Source organism: Mytilus californianus, unplaced genomic scaffold (genome assembly GCF_021869535.1).
Source record: "Mytilus californianus isolate M0D057914Y unplaced genomic scaffold, xbMytCali1.0.p SCAF_11, whole genome shotgun sequence".
Classification (NCBI taxonomy): Eukaryota; Metazoa; Mollusca; class Bivalvia; order Mytilida; family Mytilidae; genus Mytilus; species Mytilus californianus.
The window spans coordinates 5882675-5904070 of NW_026262593.1; the positions used below are offsets into that span (position 1 = coordinate 5882675).

General features: G+C 32.0%; 1 protein-coding gene across 1 annotated transcript in view; it reads left to right on the plus strand.

Moving 5' to 3' along the window:
- Positions 1 to 6012: 6012 nt before the first annotated feature.
- LOC127719443 (procollagen-lysine,2-oxoglutarate 5-dioxygenase 1-like) overlaps positions 6013 to 21396 on the plus strand; it is a 40004-nt gene continuing 24620 nt past the window's right edge. Inside the window, exons 1-7 of the mRNA XM_052225539.1 lie at positions 6013 to 6032; positions 7468 to 7548; positions 10932 to 11033; positions 11782 to 11913; positions 14383 to 14504; positions 14731 to 14832; positions 16788 to 16913. Coding sequence (XP_052081499.1) covers positions 7546 to 7548; positions 10932 to 11033; positions 11782 to 11913; positions 14383 to 14504; positions 14731 to 14832; positions 16788 to 16913 — 587 coding nt within the window. The 5' untranslated portion in view covers positions 6013 to 6032; positions 7468 to 7545. The remainder of the gene's footprint in view (positions 6033 to 7467; positions 7549 to 10931; positions 11034 to 11781; positions 11914 to 14382; positions 14505 to 14730; positions 14833 to 16787; positions 16914 to 21396) is intronic.

A 21396-nucleotide genomic window follows, 5' to 3' on the forward strand; every position in this document is an offset into this window, starting at 1 on the left:
ATAATCATGATAATGGAATTGTAAACTCCTTCCAATGTCATGAATGTGTTTGATTATAGATATTCTATAAATTCCTCTTTTCTAGACGTGCATTTTAATGCCATGTTATGATATATTGATATAATTCATTAAAGTATTAGCTGATTTTAGTATATTTGCAATGTATAAGTAATTGGTTAATGTTCAACAACAGATGTTAAAACCTATTGGAAGTCTTTCCTTATAATGGCAGTGATCATTTTTATCTTGTTAATTTTTACCTGTGATTTGTTAGGTAGACATAAGAAAGTTTTCTCTAGTTGGTTGTAATTTGTTTATATTGGAACAGATTTTACATGACAAGACAAAAATGTATATGACTGTTAATTGATATATTACTGTGGATTTATTATTATTCGTTGGATACCAATTTTCTTGGGTTTCGTGGATACAGGTGAACCATGAATTCAAATGTTCAACGAATTAAAAAATTTCTATAGGCTTTTTATGCAGAGATTGACTAAACCACGAAATCAAATATCCACGAAAATGCAAGTTTTCCTCAATCCACGAAAATTGATACCCACGAAAATAAATGAATCCACAGTAGTTAAAAAGGGGGATAGGTTGTTGGTGGGTCACACACAGTGTAAAATAATTTTAATTCCAAAATATTCAATCATGTTAGCATTGGAAGTATACATTATAAACAATTTCGCTGAACTAGCATACAATATTGATTATGGGCCAGCTGATTTAGCCCGTCTCTGAGTGCGGGATTTTCTCGCTTCGTTGAATAATCATTGGTGGCCTTGAGCTGTAACTTCTGCTCTTTGGTAGGGTTGTTGTCTCTTTGACACATTCACTTTTTCCATTCTCTATTTTAATGATAATAACAGTATAGACTTCATTTTATCACAAAAATCAAAAATTGCCTTAACATTAAGTGAAACCTCAGACAGACAAGTATTTTTTCTTGGTTTATCCAAGTTGTAAAATAAGTTATTTTTTCAAAGGCTACACCAATCAATTGAATTTTCTCTTCTTTATTGTAAAACAAATGATTTACTCAGCACCTTGTAATAGAATAATTTATTATGTTAGAACATATTAGAAATCTCTCATTTTAATGATAGTAATTGATTAATGTTCGACAACATATGTTAAAACAGATAAAAATATAAAAGAAGTCCTTACAATGATTTGATAATTTTTATCTCGTTAAATTTTACCTGTGATTTGTCAGGTAGACATAAGAAAGTTTCATACAGTTAATTGTAATTTGTATATATAAAGATTTTTAAATCTGACAACTGTCACTATTTGCAGAGGATTTCCCCCATGAAAGCTCTCAAAAGGAAATTTTGAAAGATCATTTTTGTACGCAATTTAAAACAAAAGAATCAATTTACCATGGCTATAGGTTTGTAAAAGTATACAGGCCATGGAGATGCTTGGAGTAGGCCTTAAAATTTAAGGAAATCTCAGGCAGACACGTATTTTTTCTTGGCCTTCTTCAATTTGTAGAATCAAGTTAATTTCTATAAAGGCAACACCTAATTAATTGAACATTTTTTTTTATTTCCAGAGGCGGATTTAGGGGGGGGGGGGGGGGGGGGGGGGGGGCAGGGGGCCTGGGTCCCCCTTTTTGGGGAAAAATTTGGTTGATTATATAGGGAATCACTGAAGCATGACTGGGGCAGGCCCCCTCTCATGCAGTCAGTGGGCCCCCACATGAAAATTTCTAGATCCGCAACTGATTTCTGTTACAAATATGAACAAATAATTTACTGAGGGCCTTTAATAGAATAATTTATGCTGTTAGAGCTATCAGCATGTATGCATTGTTTGAAGACTAGTCCATGGTCTGTATGTAAATGTGAAGATAATCAATTTTCTCTTTGATGAATATCTATGTTATGCAGTCATGCAGAATCTCTTTAGTTTTTAGATGTTAAAATATTTAAGTCAAGTATCTTGAAAAGACTACACCTATCTATCATCTAGTGATAGCTTATACATCTTTGGAGGTCCAGGGTTTGATGTAAAACCAAAGACCTTAATATTTGTATTGTCTGCTTTTAATGTCAGTTGAGCAAAAACATGTGTAAAAAGCATGGTACATACACATGATGATAATCATGTTCCTTTCAGTTACAGTAGGCATTTATTATTTGATTTGACCATAACTGATTAAATTTGTTAATACTTTGAAAGTAGAATAGAAGTTGATATATTGAAATCGGTGTGTACTTTTAGGTATATGGACTAGGACATGCCTGGAGAAAGGCAGAGGATATGACATGTACTTCTGGTGGATACAAAGTTAATGTACTAAGGGACAGCCTGGTAGAATTAACCAATAGACAGGATTTGGTTCTGATTTACACAGATAGGTAGGAGTATGTGTTGACAGCCATTGTAGCTGAACATTATTGAAAATGATTAGTATTACAAATAGTTAAAACTGAAAGATGTAAATTCAGAAATTATTTTGATGTTTTATTAATGTGAAAATTGCTACAGTATCAGGTTCACATTAATAAAACTTGCATTCATAATTTAAACACTGATTATCCTTCACAAAATTTTTCCAATTGCATTATAAGATTTCACAATTTTGCTAAAGGTCAAGGATTAGCAATAATAAATCCAGTCCTTTATTTCTAAATTTACAGTATTCAACCTTCATCCTTTTTTGACGGGTTAAATTAGTTCTGTGAATACTCAAATCTTCCCTTTTTTTGAAAGGTCAAATTAGTTGCAGAAAAACTCAACCTTCCCCCTTTTATCTATATAATCAGATGACAGCCTTGTAAAGTTTAGCCTATTTTACAACCTGAACTATTATATCCATTGCAGCAGTGATACAGTATTTATAGAGAAAAGGAAGGACATTTTATTAAAGTTTAAATCATTTGATGCCAATGTTTTGTTTGCTGCTGATAATTTCATATGGCCAGATCCAAAGTTAAAGGTACGGTTAAGACAAAAACAAGTTTCTTCCTTACATACACACACACTTCTATATATTATTTTGCAGTTAAAGAATTTGTTTCTTATGACTTGAATTGGAGCAGCTGGGTTAAGCAAGCTTGACATTCAATCAAAATGTTTTGGTCCATCATGACACTTAGCCAAAGCACTTACATTCTTACAGTACACTATTCTTATGATTAAAAGAAAATCTATGCTACGATAAACTACTAATTTTTCCTGACCAGGTTAACTTCCTTCAGCCAATCAAACTCTTGCTATTGGTGTATTGGTTTCAGATACTGGATATGTAAATATTTTTAGCTCACCTTGCCCAAAGGGTTAGTATGAGATCTTATTTAACAAAACATTATCTGTTGATCCGGTCTGTCAAACAAAAAGCTCAAGGCTAAAAATAGGACATAGGGTAAAATGCAAGTATTGTCTATTATCTTGTAAAGTGTTATAGATAGAGAAAATCTGACAGCCGAAAATGTTCAGAATGATGAGGTCTACCTAGAGTCGATCTGTTTATACCAAAACTGTCAGGGGACTCCTTATAAACTGATGATTATTTACGATGAGGTCTACCTACAGTCGATCTATTTATACCAAAACTGTCAGGGGATTCCTTATAAACTGATGATTATTTACGATGAGGTCTACCTACAGTCGATCTGTTTATACCAAAACTGTCAGGGGACTCCTTATAAACTGATGATTATTTACGATGAGGTCTACCTACAGTCGATCTATTTATACCAAAACTGTCAGGGGATTCCTTATAAACTGATGATTATTTACGATGAGGTCTACCTACAGTCGATCTATTTATACCAAAACTGTCAGGGGACTCCTTATAAACTGATGATTATTTACGATGAGGTCTACCTACAGTCGATCTATTTATACCAAAACTGTCAGAGGATTCCTTATAAACTGATGATTATTTACGATGAGGTCTACCTACAGTCGATCTATTTATACCAAAACTGTCAGGGGACTCCTTATAAACTGATGATTATTTACGATGAGGTCTACCTACAGTCGATCTATTTATACCAAAACTGTCAGAGGACTCCTTATAAACTGATGATTATTTACAAATGTTTTTCCTCATGAAAAGTATAATAGATATAACGAAACTTTGAAGGCCAAAAGTGACCAGCCAGATAAGATCAACATTTAAAGCAGCATGGCAAAAATCGGTCAGTCAACTCCTTTTTGGAATTATTGTCTTTAAATGATGATTATTTTTTTTAAACCATTTTTTTGTTTTTTTCGCCTTGAAAACTCTAATGAATAGAAAGAAATTTTAAATAGCAAAAATGATCAGCAGATTTTTTTCTTATAAGTCGAGTAGCAGAAATGTTCAGTCAAGTTCTTTTAGGAGTCATTGGCCTGAATTTACCTTATTTTTTTGTTTCAATTGAACCTTGAAAACTATAATAAATGTAGAGAAAGTTTTAAAAGCAAAAATGATTAGCAAGACAGATAAAAATTGAATTAGATATGACTAAAATGAGATACGTTTTGTAATATTTTGTATATTCAAACAGAATTGTTTGTATTTGTTTATTTTATCTCTAGGCTCAGTATCCTAAGGTCCCTCAAGTAGAGAGTAGATACTTAAATGGTGGCGGTAGGTATACTTTGAAAGAATATGGTATATTTTTGGTTCAAATTGGTACAAGTATTTGGTTTTCCATCTTAGATTTTCTTTTCAAAATTTGCTTTACTTTATTAGAGGTGAAAAATATCAATGATACTTGGTTAATTAATATCAAAGTAAAATCATCCCTGTTAGAGCATTTGTTAATACATGTACATGTTATAGAATAATTAATATGTACACACACTAAAATGAGAAAAAATGATGATTTCACAATGAACAGAACTTTTTAGAGTTTAATGTATAATTGTTTTAAATAGCACAAAATTGAAACAAGCAACAGTTATAGCACATTTAGCAAATAATTTAAATATGTTTTCATATTCAGCATTTATTGGATATGCTAAGACCATTGTGGAGATGTTTAACTACAAGAAAATTAATGACATGGATGATGACCAGTTGTACTTTACTAAAATATTCCTTGATGAGCAACTGAGAGTAAGTACTATCAAAAGTAACTAATAGGAAGTACATTGTTGTAAGCAGTATGTCAACTAAACTTTAACCTGTCCTAAGTCAGGAACCTGTTGTTCAGTGGTTGTCATTTGTTGATGTGGTTCATAAGTGTTTCTTGTTTCTCGTTTTTTATATACATTAGACCGTTGGTTTTCCTGTTTGAATGGTTTTACACTAGTCATTTTTGAGGCCCTTTATAGCTTGCTGTTCGGTGTGAGCCAAGGCTATGTGTTGAAGGCTGTGACTTGGATGGAGAGTTGTCTCATTGGCACTCATACCACATCTTCTTATATCTATTTAAGTGTAAATAACTATTAAAAGGTGTACATATCTATCTGGCAAGTTTTATTTGACCTTGACCCCAAATTTTATGGTTCATTGGTCAATGTTAGGTTTAGTGGATAGGACTAATTCTCAGATACTTTAAGCATTGAAGTGATCAACTATATTTGGTGTGTGGAATGATTGTATATAGTACATGTCAGTCTAACATGTTCATCTTACATATTGACCTCATTTACATGGATCATTGATAATGTTGAATTTATGTGAGTGTAGTGAAAACCTTTATCTTAAAGACTTTTAACATACTCTCAATCTCAAATATCGTCCTGAATATGCATAAAATATTTGCCACTGGATGTTAAGCAACCAACAATCAATCAATCATACTCTCAATCATGATAAGTAAACTAGGCAAGATAATTTGAGTCTTATTTAGACTATTAACTGTCTGAAAGGCTGGGAAACCTTTTTTCCCAGAAGATGAGATTTATTCATTCAAACATTAATTTTTCAGTCATTGCATTGATAATTTTTTTTAAAATGTAGTTGAATTTAAAGTCTAGTAGTAGCAGTGTTTGTTTTCTTTTTGTTTTTCAGGAACAATGGAACTTAAAAATAGATACAAAGTCAGAGATATTCCAAAGTGCTGTAGATAATTTAGGTAATTTAATTATAATGTGTGCTGGTGACTGGTGTGTTTTCTTTGTTCAGTATTATTTATTACTAAGAAAATCTTCAGTGATTCCTCAATATTTTCAATCATAGTGTTTGCACTTTCAAGCTCACCTGGCCCATGGCCACATGATATTTTGCCAGTCTCTTGGCATCTGTTGTCTGTTGTTGTTGGAATATTAGCTTTTCATACTTTAGTCTCCATTTTGTCAGATCCACTCATATGACTTAAAAGATTCTGAATCCAAAGTTTTGATAGATATTCCTTCTTAGGGCTATTCCATTAAAATGTATGTATGAGGGTAGGAAGGGACTTTCAAAATATCCTTACAACCAAGAACCATTTTTTAGATAATTTTGCATAATGATAATGGACGCATACTGAAAAAAGACCCATGACCCACATTCAATAATTAAACTTCCCTTCCTACCCTGAGTCCCACATACATTTTAATGGAATAGCCCTTACAAGGTATTTTCACTACAAAAGTCTAAAAGTCTGAATTACCATTTTTTGTCTGAATTTACATGAAAATTTACTCAACATTAATTTACACTTCCTATAATAACAAAAAAAGTTTCATTTTAGTGGTACTGGCATGCATAGCCCCTTTACATCAACTATATTTCAATTCTCTGTCATGTTTGTAGTATATATTCCATATTCCAATTCTTCAAAATCTATTTCCTTAATCTTTATTATATACTAGAACGCACCAGTGACATCACGGATCTGTGACTCAATTAAAGTACCTACACCTTATTTATAGCCTGGATTTTTAGTATTTGTATTGGTCATGCTTATTATAAGGTGTACAGTTTTCTCTGCTTTCAAAATCTTTCTGTTTGAACCCTCCTGGTTTTCTTACTACAACAGGAAACTACATGTGACATATGTCAGGGATTAAACCAACATTCTTTATATGTATGCAATATGTAAATAATTCACTTGCACTAATAGGTGTATATAAATAGTATTCAGTTACGGTGTTTACATTTCTGTATATTTTTAGGACAATAATATTTTATGAAGGAATGTATATACCTTTTTTGTTTTAGTATTTTAATTCTTAATTTATGATTTTTCAATAAGTAATATTTATATTAAGGGCTTTTAATACCGTATAACACGGGTGCTCTGATAACGGAGGAATTTACTAAGGGAAGATGATGCATATACTATTGGTATTGGTATCAGATTTGACGCGGAACTTGTTGATTATTGGTAATATTAATCATGTGGAAAACAAAATGGCCTGGGATGGTGTAATTTATAATCAACACCATTGTCCATTGTTAGTTATATATAAAGTTGAATTATTTGATTCGTCTTTTTACGTCATGCCAGCTGACAAATTGGACCTCGTTATTTTAGTAGTATAGATATGACTGACATTATTTTCACTTTCAATTCTCCTTTGTAGAAGACATTGAAGTGAAATATAAAGGAAACCACAGTTATGTTGTCAACAGAAAGACTGGGAGTAAGCCGTTAATTTTATATGGTAATGGACCAATAAAAGTATGTAGATGTTGCCAAACTTGTATTGTTTTCAATTCTACCAGGCTAATCTGTTTAGATAAAATTATATTAAAGTATATTTGAGGCTTCACACAGAGGCTACATTCTGCAAGTGACTGTTTGTCACAATTTTCAGTTGTCAGTTGTTGAAACTTAAATAACTTGGATAAATGTATGAAAGGTATATAAACCTGATTCTCTAATTCTTCGTCAATTTATCCCTTTCTGCACCCATTGCATAAAAAAAATTTAATCAACGTGTGGTTCCTTTGATCTCAGTTCTTCATTGGTTAAAATCCGATTATGATGTCGAATTTTCTTGCTTTCCTCTGAATTTCCTATTGTGACGGCATGAAAAAAGGCGACCATGCCTGATGACGTCACATAGAAAGAACACATCTTTTTGCAGATCATTCGAAAAGAAGGAATAAATTTGCCTGCGTATTGTTTGAAAATCATTAGAGAAACAGATTCCACCACCAAATCTCGTGTAATACGATATTTATCCGCTCTCGACAGCTAAATTTTAAATATTTAAAACGCTCGGCAAGCCTCGCGTTTTAAATTTGAAAATTTAACTGTCTCGAGTGGAGAAATATCGTATTACACTCAATGCAGTGGTAGAATCTATATTTCTAGGTGTTAAACAAACTTGAGCAGTATTAATCAAAAGCCTCTGCAACGAATTAATTGAACTTATTAGTTTACAACTATATTGGCTAACTTGGTTTCTGCTTTGATATATATATCTAAAAAAAAAGAGAGGTCCATGCATTTAGATAAATTTCTGTAGAATATGTTTATTGGCCTTGGGCTGTTTTCTGCTCTTTGGTCGGGTTGTTGTCTCTTTGACCCATTCCCCATTTCCATTCTCAATTTTATTAATTTTTTTCTAGAGTTAAGGTATTGATATTCTCATAACAGTGACATACAATATATAATCTGTAATTTTATAAGTGTGTCTCATCAATATATCATAAGTATAATTTATTTATGAATTGTTAAGACATTACCATTTCAGGTAAGTTTTGATTGGGATTTTCTTTGTATATATGTATAAATTAATTGTATATGGAATTTTTTTAAAAGGAGTAATTCATAGGTTTTCAGTGTTTGATAAATTTTAGTTTGCTTAAAAGATGATAGAGAAATTATTAAAGGAGAAAAAAACAAAAATATTGAGTTACTCTTTTTTGGGTTTGCTTGTATCTGAGTCTGTATGTTCACAATTGGGTTTGCCTGTTTACTGTGGATTCAGTTGTTTTCATGAGTACCAATTTTTGTGGATGAGGGCAAATTATATTTTTGTGGTAATGCTGAATTCTGCTTACAAGTCTATCTAAAATGTATTCTTCATTGAGTATTTGAATTTGTGGTTCACCTATTTACCACTAAATCTATTAAAACTGGTATCCAAGAATAATACTGAATCCACAGTACCTCATATTAACAAATATATATATATAAGTTCATCTGAATCAGTGACAACTCTACGACAGATTTTATCCATCGGATCACCAGTGATGGTGATACAAGGCTGAAAATACATACTGTATACATAATTTGTCTAAATAACAGCCCAACAATGTTAGATCTGTAAATTTGCCGAAGCAAATTTTTTGTTCTTCCTTGGCCGGGATTCGAACTCATGCTACTGAGATATGGTGGTATATATATATGCAGAAGAGCTATGGAGTCATCAGAAATCACAATTTCTACTTATAGATTGATTATTACTTGTTAAGAATTATTTAACTAATATTTCATTAAGATGAAAAATTCCCTTATGTATATGCGCTTCCTGTCGTAGGGTCAAGTTTTTTTCTAATTTTAAATTTGTTATCAAGTTTTATTAAATAATTCTATGAGTTTTTATTCAGTCCAGGGACTTTCTTCTCTTTATTATGAAAAATAGATGACTTGAATCTTGTACTCAAGCACCTTTTAAATAATAATATGTTGTTCACTGTTTGATACTAGTATTTCCAATCTGATTATACTTAAATATAAGGAAAATGAGAGGTAAATATGCAAATGAGGCATCCAAACTGCATAAGATCACTAAAAAAAATCTGTTGGTCATCATACAGTCTCCAAGATTGAAATAGCAACCACATGTTGTAACATGCTCTAAAGTTATGAAAGAAATCAGTGAAGATGACAAAGATTTGACATTCAATAAAGTTTCACCTTCAATTCGTTAGACAAAAAACCAAGATCCACCACCAATTAAAAATTACTTAATTGAGACAAGCACATCAGTATGAAGCAGGGTTAAGTTAGTGCTGTGACGGCTCAACCTCTCTATCTTGTTCAGTGGAAGAACAAATGATGAAAAGGAAATAAACATGCACCATGTTCATATGTGCCTGTCCCATGTCGGGACCCTGGCCTGTCCCATGTCGGGACCCTTGCAAGTAGTTGTCTTTTGCTTTGATTTTAGTAATTTTTGTCGTTTTTATCATTTAGATTTAAGGAATTTGGTGCTTCTGGCAGATACTTGAAAGTCCCTGTTAAAGGACAAAGTTCCCTTTAGGCCAAATATGGCCTTGAATTTCATCTTTATCTTAAAATTTCAAAATGGCCATAAGTTGGTTTTTAAATGGATCTATTTCAAAAGCCTTACTTCATTGTTAAAATAAATCTCTCCATAAGAGTACATTCTTGGCTTCAATATCAGCGCATTTTGGATATATTGTCAAAATATGATGATTTTGTGCATTATCCGGATCTAAAAGCTTGAGGAAACCCTTGTTCTCAACCTAGGATTCAAAATATTCTGTAACCAAAAGTTGCCATTATGATGATAATGAATTTCTAGACATAAAAACTTTCTGGATCATAGGTTGCGGCCAAAGTAAATTATGCTAAAAACTGTTAATTCTTAGTTTGACCAAAATTGATGTTACAACACAAGTAATGCATACTTACGGCATCAATACTTTGTTATTTTTAATGTGATGTGCCAAAATGAAGTTATTTTGTACTTAAAGTAATATCTCAACTATTTCTATGTAAAATGTGTAGTATTTTGGCCTGATTAAAAAAAAACATTAAACTCTTAGGGCCAATTTTAAACCTTCATGAACTTACTCCTTTATTCACAGCTGTTTTAAGGAAAAATGTGATCACAAAAATATCAAAAACTAAGGTATATTCAAAAAGGGGAAGTCCACAAAAAACGATGATATGAAGGTACTGTCTCATAGATTTATACTATACATCTCCTTTTGTTCATACATGATAATAATAAACAAAGAAAAAACATGTAATTCAGAAAACTACAATAGATCAAAACACAATATATGTATATCCTGATAATGTTTTTATTGACTTCACTAATATATATATATTTCTTATTAACAGGCAGCATTTAATCGTTTAGCCAGTGATTTAGCAGATGAATGGACAGAAAATTTTGGGTGTGCTGCATGTTCAAGGAGTACTATAAGTCTAAAAGAATTGAAGGTAAATATTACTGAGGAAAGAATGTATTTCCTTCCATACTTACTGAATGCAGGAGGAGAGAAGGGAAGTTGAGATTAATAAAGGTGTATTTTAGTAAACTTTACTCATGTTTTTATATCACATGTTTCAATATGAACAAAATAGTTACTGTGGATTAATTATTATTTGTTGGATACTAATCTTTGTGGGTCATACACTGCTACTTTTGCATAGGTACTATTTCTGTACTTAAAATCTGTAGTACTGGAAATTTACTTTTGATATTTGGTACTATTTCTTTACTTTAAAGTTATCAACAGTATAGTCAATGTGTTTCATGAATAAAGGTACTTATATGCATTGTTTAGGCCTGATAAATATTTTCTATTAATTGTGTAATTACAAGTTATTGTAGTCACATGAATATAACATCTACTATAAATTCTGAATTTTAATCGTACTCGGCACCACCTAAAGCATTTTAGCCACTTACAGTGGTCTCAAAATCTGACAGTCTGGCATTTTCAGTTAAGTTTTAGTGTAGTCAGGCAATTGAAATGTGTCTTGACAAATGCCTGACATAAATTATCACAAAACATCAATTTGTAATATTATTTAGTCAAGCAGACTGTCTTTCAGACTTACTATTCTTCGAGCCTATCTTCCAAAATTTCAGACCCACTATTTTAGAATTTTGATATATACCTGAATGGATTGTTAGTTTCATACATAATTTATTTTGTTTTTGTATAAAGTTTTAAATTTACAGGAAGACGACTACCCAATAGTTCAGTTATCTGTTTTTATCGACCACCCAATACCATTTCTGGTTGAAGGATTAAAAACAATAAAAGATCTTGATTATCCGAAGAAGAGAATAGAATTACTGGTATACAATAATGTAAGATTCAGATACTAACCTTCTTAATACTTTTATCACAAGTCATTTCTGAAAGAAAAATATTAAGTCACCGAATCAGTTAACAACTGTAACTTATGACAAAGTTTAATTGACTGATAATGATCTCGGGGGCCACTTCCTATATACAAGGTGATAGAATGTGCCGCTGGAATAGGTAACATTTTCCAGATTATCATGAGGGGAAAGCTATACTATCAGAAATATATGATAGGGTCAATAAAGTTCCCATTATTTGTGATATGAAAAGTCCTGTCTTTTTTTCACAGCCGAAAGTCTTGCCATAGGTAAACATGACATAAGGAATCTTAGCCTCAAGTATTCCACTTTTCCAAAACACCACATGAAACCCAACCAATATGGGAAAAGATTACATTTTTACCTACGCAATATATGAAAAGGTATACATTTTTGTCTCTCCTGCAACAAAAGTCACATTATGCAAGACATAGGTATTACAATCCGGTGACGGTGTAAACTTTTTGTTTAAAGCATTACATTTCAGAAGATAGAAGATCTGGATGCCTCATACCTTGTTTGCAGATACCTTATGTTACATAGTTTCCGTCTGTCATATGTCCATTGTCCTTGACCTCATTTTCATGGTTCAGTGACTGCTTAAAAAAAAATCTGTTTTTGTCTTGCCTGTGACGAAAGTCGCGGAAAGCGAGACATAGATATTGTTTTAGGTGTAAATGTCTGTCTGGCAGGGTTAATATGACCTTGACCTCATTTTCATGGTTCATTGGTCAATTATAAATTTTGTGTTTTTGTCAGTTTATCAGATGTTATTAGCAATAAGTCAACTATATTTAGTGTATGGAATGATTGTAAGGTAAACTTGTCTTTCTGGCAGGGTTGATATGACAGGGCCCTCATTTTCATGGTTCATTGGTCAATGAGTTTATGTGATACTTGTAAAACCTTCATATGACAGACTTTCAACATAAATTCATTGATATGTAAAACAGGCGAGACATTTCAGCATGTGTACTTTTGTTAATATTTAAATTATATGAAAAGGGTTGGGTAGCAGAACCCCAGTGGTACCAAGGGTATGGAAACGTTCATATTTGCCAGTCATGTCCTAAGCTGCAAGCTATTTGTCCCATAAGAAAAATTGGGATTTAGGACAAATTTTATTTTTTTACAGAAATAATTTCTGTCATTTCATTGAAATTGGGTTTCTTAATCGCTATTTTGCCCTTGTTTTTGTTTTAAAATCCCTTTCCTGTAATAAAATTGCCACTCCAGTATAGTTTGATAATCCTGAGGACCCTCCTAATAACTATATCATGCCTCCGGGAAATATTGGCTAATGATCGCTAATCACTTTTTACCTGTGTTTTTAATTCACACATGACAATGATCACAAGCTCAGAACTAATATCATAAAGGAATTAAAATTCCATGACAACTGTATTCATTATTTAATTACTTTTCAGCAAAGACAATCAATAATTCTGATTTGAAAATTAAAACTTAATTTAATTTACATAGAAAAAAGTAATTTTCCACGAGTAATTTTAACACATGTGCTTTATTTACTATGTAATAGGCATGCGTGAAATTGTCTTCAGCAGATAGGACACTTAATCGTAAAATGCAGAATGATTCCATGCATAATTAAACGAGTGCAACTAATATCTATTATATTCAAACACTTTCAAAGGTAATAAAATTTAAAACCACGTGATTTCCTGTCAATTTGATAAACAAAATGAATCCCCGAAATGAATCCGGAATTAATTGTACTTTAGAATTGTCGCAAAACTTCCGGTTTAAATTTTCGTCTAAAAACGTTAGCAATGTCTGAGAAATTAACCATTTTGAGTCATTAAAATCATTTCAAATTTAAACTGTTGCCTTCCCTAAACTGTTCTTGAATGGTTTGAGTAAAATGGTAAGAAAATTCACGAAGTAAATGCGATGAAACTGCCAATATAAATTCGTTGATGCTATGAATCTAGTGACCATTCGATATCGATAATTTGAAAAAGGGCACAAACTTTTAAGACATCTCAAAATGACTGAAATTGTGTGAAAAAATTTCCGGATCCTTGAGTGGTACCCCCTATCAATTAAGTATTGAAGTGCCCCCTCCCCGAGATAAGGATGCATGGACAATATAACAAATATAATAAACATCGCTCTACTCATCTCACTTAGTTTGCATGTGCCCCTTGATTCTGTGTTGATTGTCAGTCAAGGTCACAATTGGTACACTTAAACACAAAAAACCTGAAAGTTAATTAGCAGCCAAAGTTTCAGATCAACAATCAATGAATGAAATAATTTTTGTCCATCACATGCTACAGATTCGTAATAAATGTTAGAAAAAAACATACTCAGAGGACTTAGTTTAGTACATATATTCATACATTAGTTCAATAATTTCCTAAATATAATAATCACCAGAAACGTGTCTCATACGACTTTAATGAATTGCAGGCAGATTATCATGAGGTTGATGTTGAACTGTTTCTGTCAGGTTGCAGTGATGAATACCGATCTGTAACAGTGATTTCACCTAACGACAAAATGACAGGTACTGCTGCTAGGAATACTGCTATGTAAGTACACATAACAGTGTAAACTGCTAGGTAATAATTACAGTACTAGTGTTAATTATTTGCTTAGTAAAATAAAGTGTTATCTGCTATGTAAAAAAATTGGAATAACTATGCAATGTGTTGGAAATATATAATTTATAAATGGAAAAAATCAACAGTTCATTACTTCTTTTACTTGCATTACTATTAGTCTTTAAAAAAAATATATCTCTTTTCTTTTTTGTAGAGATAAATGTTTACGGACTAAATGTGCCTATTTGTTCTTTGTGGATGGGAATGTTCATCTTACAGATCCTAAAACACTTAAAGACTTGATTGAACAAAACAGGTTATAAATATCTTATTTACTGATTCTAAAACACTCGAAGACTTGATTGAACAAAACAGGTTATAAATATCTTATTTACTGATCCTAAAACACTTGAAGACTTGATTGAACAAAACAGGTTATAAATGTCTTATTTACTGATCCTAAAACAATTAAAGACTTGATTGAACAAAACAGGTTATAAATATCTTATTTACTGATTCTAAAACACTCGAAGACTTGATTGAACAAAACAGGTTATAAATATCTTATTTACTGATCCTAAAACACTTGAAGACTTGATTGAACAAAACAGGTTATAAATGTCTTATTTACTGATCCTAAAACAATTAAAGACTTGATTGAACAAAACAGGTTATAAATATCTTATTTACTGATCCTAAAATACTTAAAGACTTGATTGAACAAAACAGGTTATAAATATCTTATTTACAGATCCTGAAACACTTAAAGACTTGATTGAACAAAACAGGTTATAAATATCTAGTTTACTGATCCTAAAACACTTAAAGACTTGATTGAACAAAACAGGTTATAAATATCTTATTTACTGATCCTAAAACACTTTAAGACTTGATTAAACAAAACAGGTTATAAATATCTTATTTACTGATCCTAAAACACTTGAAGACTTGATTAAACAAAACAGGTTATAGATATCTTATTTACTGATCCTAAAACACTTTAAGACTTGATTGAACAAAACAGGTTATAAATATCTAGTTTACAAGGTTTACACTAAAGTTAGATAAATTAGGATCCATTTCTTTGGAGGAGTCTATTAGTATACTGTAAATTCAGAAATTATTGCATGCAATTATTATTGCTATTTTTGAAGAATGAACAAAAATGCAATATTCAATTAATGCAATTTCAAGAAAATGTGCATTAAGATATATATATGGATCAGATATCAGAATGCAGGTTTTTATTATTGCGACGCTCACCCAGTCGTATTTTTCGCATTGATAAAAACCTCGCAATAATTTCTGAATTTACAGAATACAATTCTTATAAATGATAATAGATAGTAACTTTGTCAGCATATATATATAATCTGTTTAACAGTTCCGCTGGAAACTTTGTTATAAACAATGCCATAATATCTGTTCCTGTTGGAACAAGTCTTCAATACCCATTAGTCCATAAGGAATAAATTCTGTTATATTTGTTCCAGTGGAAAAAAAACATTACAGAATATTCCATTCTTATGGAACTATAATACTATGAAAGAACCTCTATTTCATGACATGTTCTTCAATCAAAAGTTTGTTAATTTTGTGATGAAAACTATTCATATATTGACATTAAACTATGAATTACTTATAAAGGCCCAAAAATAGGTGCTTTTTGGGTAAAGATTGCATGAAATGCAATCAAAACCCAATGGTACTGACTTGATATCTAAATCTTCCAAGGTTTATCACTACTTTTGAGATACACAAAATATAGTGCATTGATCATTACATTCTAAACATCCTATCCATGAACACTTCTAGAAATTTATCAATGAAATCTATGCTCAGATATTCAAGTTACAAAAAGTTGTCAAGAAAATTACATAACTTGTGCAAGGTGCAGTAATCTAATATCTGTTCTAAAAATATCAATGATGTCATTGTAAAAGTAATCTTTAAAAAATTGAAGTTATCTTCCTTTTTTCATATATAATTGTAGTTGAATCAACTACAACCAATGTTTTTACAATGCAATGTTTAATTTTACTTCCCACTGATAAATGAAAGCAATCTTTACCTTTCAGTGTTTACAAGCACTTTGATTAGTAATCACTGTCTGTCTTTCTGTCTTTAAGACTTGATTGTATCTCTCTTTTTAAGTAAGAAACATTTTCTAAAGACTTTTCTTGGCAGTTATGTGATTTAATTTATGGTACAGATGCCTTAAGATTATTTGCTTTACGGATACATTTGAGTATAACACATTTCTTACTTCAGAACTATTCTTGCACCAATGCTTTCACAGTATAAAAATTACTGGTCCAATTTCTGGACTGGTCTCAATGATCATGGATATTATGGACAAACGGAGGATTACACAGAGATTGTAGAACTGGAGAAAAAGTATGTATAATATCTAATGAGAAAGGAAGCCTAATGTATTCATCCTGTATATATGTATGTCTGTCCATGTTTATGCAAAATCTCCTACAGTCAAAAGAAGAATAGAACACGTGCACATTCTAGTTGTTTTAATATTTTTGGAACAAAATCTTTCACAGAAAGAAAATAAATTTTAATTTCCTCATTTTGTTATCTATACAAAACAAACTTAATTTCTTTTTATTCTTATCAGAAAGATTGAAAAATTTATGGCCTTGAGCATCACTGATGAAGAGACATTGATTGTTGAAATGTGCATCTGGTGCCGTAAAGTTGTTATTTAAAATGTATATCACATTAAGGTTTCTTGTACTTGTTCCCCCATTTGCATTGAATATGCCTTTTAAGACATGTATTTTTAATATAAAAAATTTTTAGTGTTATTCAACTATAGTTCATATAAAGTGATAGTTTTAGATGAATATAGTTAAAAATCATACCATTTACAATAAATAAACAAAATTAGCAATTTTTTTGTGATATTAACAAATATTTTCTAAAAACAATTATGCAAAGTGTTAATTGTAATAATTATAATAACAAGCATTTTGAGAGTATTGCATGGCAATACATAGTCCCCTACTGGTTAAAAATTCATTGTACTGGAACAAAATGCTAACTTGATCTATAACTTGTCATGATGTAAAACTTTGGATTTATTGAACATCATTCGTGCGTTTAGGGGCGTTGTCACTTCCGTTCCTATGTGGAGTGATTGGTTGAAAAAAAAACAGTGCTATATTGCACAAATTATTAACCAAATTAAATTCTTATATTAAATTGATAATCAGGACTTCTGTCATTAGAGAAATGTTATTTAAAAGTACCTTTTGGAACAAACATTATTTCTAGTTCATCCTGCATAATGACGATCTCGAAGACACTTGATGAACTTTAAATAGTGCAGTGATACAGGTGGTCCCCTCTATCTGGTAAATGACGTCATAAAGGCGTGTATAATTGACAAAATTTTCCAGTGAAGGATATAATCTAAAGTGGTCTATTGGGAAAGGGTTCCTCACCTACAATTGCAGCTGTCATTGTCAATGTGTAATATGGTGACTGCCAAAAAATAAGTCCATTTATTAGTAAAAAGGGGGAATTTTTGTTTATAAATCCATTTTTGTCGAGCCTTCGACTTTTGTCGAAAAAGCGAGACATAGCGATCCTACATTCCGTCGGCGTCGTCGTCGGCGGCGTCCACAAATATTCACTCTGTGGATAAAGTTTTTGAAATTTTAATAACTTTCTTAAACTATCCTGGATTTCTACCAAACGTGGACAGAAGCTTGTTTATGATCATAAGATTATATTCAAAAGTAAATTTTGTTAAAAAAAAATTCCATTTTTTCCGTATTTTACTTATAAGTGGACTTAGTTTTTCTGCCAGGAAACATTACATTCACTCTGTGGTTAAAGTTTTTGAAATTTTAATAACTTTCTTAAACTATCCTGGATTTCTACCAAACTTGGAAAGAAGCTTGTTTATGATCATGAGATAGTATCCAGAAGGAAATTTTGATAAAATTTTGTTCCATTTTTTCCGTATTTTACTTATAAATGGACTTAGTTTTTCTTCCAGTCAACATTACATACATTCTGCAGTTTAAGTTTTTAAAACATTTATTAGATTCATAAATTATCCTGGATTTTTACCAAACTTGGACAGAAGCTACTTACAATCAAAAGATAGTATAGAGAGGAATATTTTTATTAATTTTTTTCCTCATTTTTGTTGAGCCTGCGATTAACACCAAAAGTAGGCGAGACACTGGGTTCCGCGGAACCCTTACAAATTTTTAGGCAGTTAAGCTGCCTTATGCGAGCACCCTAGATTTGTGTTCTAACCAATAATTGCTGAAATACGGGCCATTGTTATTATCTAGCTGGCTATTATGTTATTTATAACTAATTGGACATTTTTTTTAATACTTTTATTTCTGGAATACAAAAAATATGACCAGAAAAACCGTAAATGATCGTCGAACTACCCAAAACTTTTGAAGTTGCACATAGGAAGTAGTGCTCAATAAAAATTTGTACGTAGTTTATTATCCCCTGTGCTTTTGGCTACGATGTCATAGAACAATTGTATGAAATATTTCATCGCCGAAAATCGGTAATTACAAGTTGTTTATATTTCCAAAATGGCAAAATGCGCAGGAATATTGTTCATGTACAACAAATCTTTAAGTTAAATAAAGTTATATAAGTGGGTGGTAATTTTTGTCGAGCCTTCGACTTTTGTCGAAAAAGCGAGACATAGCGATCCTACATTCCGTCGGCGGCGGCGCCCACAAATATTCACTCTGTGGTTAAAGTTTTTAATAACTTTCTTAAACTATCCTGGATGTCTACCAAACTTGGACAGAAGCTTGTTTATGATCATAAGATAATATTCAAAAGTAAATTTTGTAAAAAAAAGATTATGTTTTTTTCTGTATTTTACTTATAAATGGACTTAGTTTTTCTGCCAGGAAACATTACATTCACTCTATGGTTAAAGTTTTTGAAATTTTAATAACTTTCTTAAACTATCCTGGATTTCTACCAAACTTGGACAGAAGCTTGTTTATGATACAAAGCTAGTATCTAGAAGGAAATTTTGTTAAAATTTTGTTCCATTTTTTTCGTATTTTACTTATAAATGGACTTAGTTTTTCTTCCAGTTAACATTACATACAGTCTGCAGTTTAAGTTTTTAAAACATTTATTAGATTCATAAACTATCCTGGATTTTTACCAAACTTGGACAGAAGCTACTTACAATCAAAAGATAGTATAGGGAGGAATATTTTTATTAATTTTTTTCCTCATTTTTGTTGAGCCTGTGATTAACAGCAAAAGTAGGCGAGACACTGGGTTCCGCGGAACCCTTACGAATTTTTAACTAATCTTGCCAAATATGGTGGTTGTTATTTTATGAATGAAACGAGGCCATGAAACAGATGAGGAAATTGACGTCGATGGGATGTTTTAAGTAATGTGGACAACTCGTCCCAGAGACAAGTCGGACCAAATCTACTCAAACCGTCTAAGAAGACAACTTTGACCGTTTGTCAGATATACTTGGGGTTTCATAAAATATTAGACTAACATGTCTAGCGGAGCCATTAATCTTTTGTTTGTGCATTGGGGTCTATTTAGGGGTATTTGGAGGAGCCTGAAGAAGGGAGGGGTTTACTATAGAACCTTATGGGATTTTATTTTTTTATATTAAATTTTCAAATGATTATTTCTCGAAAACAGTAAGTGATAGACACTTGCAGTCTTCAGTAATGAGAACAGGACAAAAAAAAATCAACCACAATATAGGGTGAGTCCCTGGGGGTCATCCCAACCCCCTTCAATTTGAAAATGTACATTTATCTTGTAAACCATCGCACCCCTAAACAATATATATACTTGTAAGGGACAATCAAATAAATCAAATGAAAATAATTTGGGGGAGACCCCTGTGTCGTCCCACCCCCTCCTGTTTGAGAACTTGGAAATGGTCACGATCCCCACCCCTTAACCATATATATTCATGTATGGGACAATAAAACAAATCAATTGAAATATAGGGGGAGTCCCTGGGGTCACCCTTCCCCCTCCTGTTTGAGTACTTGTAATCGGTCGAGATCCCCACCCCTAAACCATATGTATTAATGTATGGGACAATATAACAAATCAAATGAAATATATGGGGAGTCCCTGGGGTCACCCCAACCCCTCCTGTTTGAGAACTTGGAAATGGTTGAGATCCCCACCCGTGAACCATATACATTCATGTATGGGACAATAAAACAAATCAAATGAAATATAGGGGAGTCCCTGGGGACACCCCACCACCTCCTGTTTGAGAACTTGTAAACAGTCAAGATCCCCACCCTAAACCATATATATTCATGTATGGGACAATAAAACAAATCAAATGAAATATATTGGGAGTTCTCGGGTCACCCCACCCCCTCCTGTTTGAAAACTTGGAAATGGTTGAGATCCCCACCCCTAAACCATATATATTCATGTATGGGACAATAAAACAGATCAAATGAAATATAGAGGGAGTTCCTCGGGTCACCCCACCCCCTCCTGTTTGAAAACTTGGAAATGGTTGAGATCCCCACCCCTAAACCATATATATTCATGTATGGGACAATAAAACAAATCAAATGAAATATAGGGGGAATCCATGGGGACACCCCACCCCCTCCTGTTTGTGAACTTGTAAACGGTCGAGATACCCACACCTAAACCATATTTATTCCTGTTCATCATTTCAAAAAGATTTGAATGACATACATGGTCAGTCTCCTAGGTGTCACATATGCATATCACTTTACTAGACCAAACCAATATGAACTGGATTTTGCCCAATGTCAGGAGACCATGGGAATGACGAATTATGGGGCTTTGTTTGGGAGACTTCCTAACGGCATCCTGTTAAAATTATTTCTTG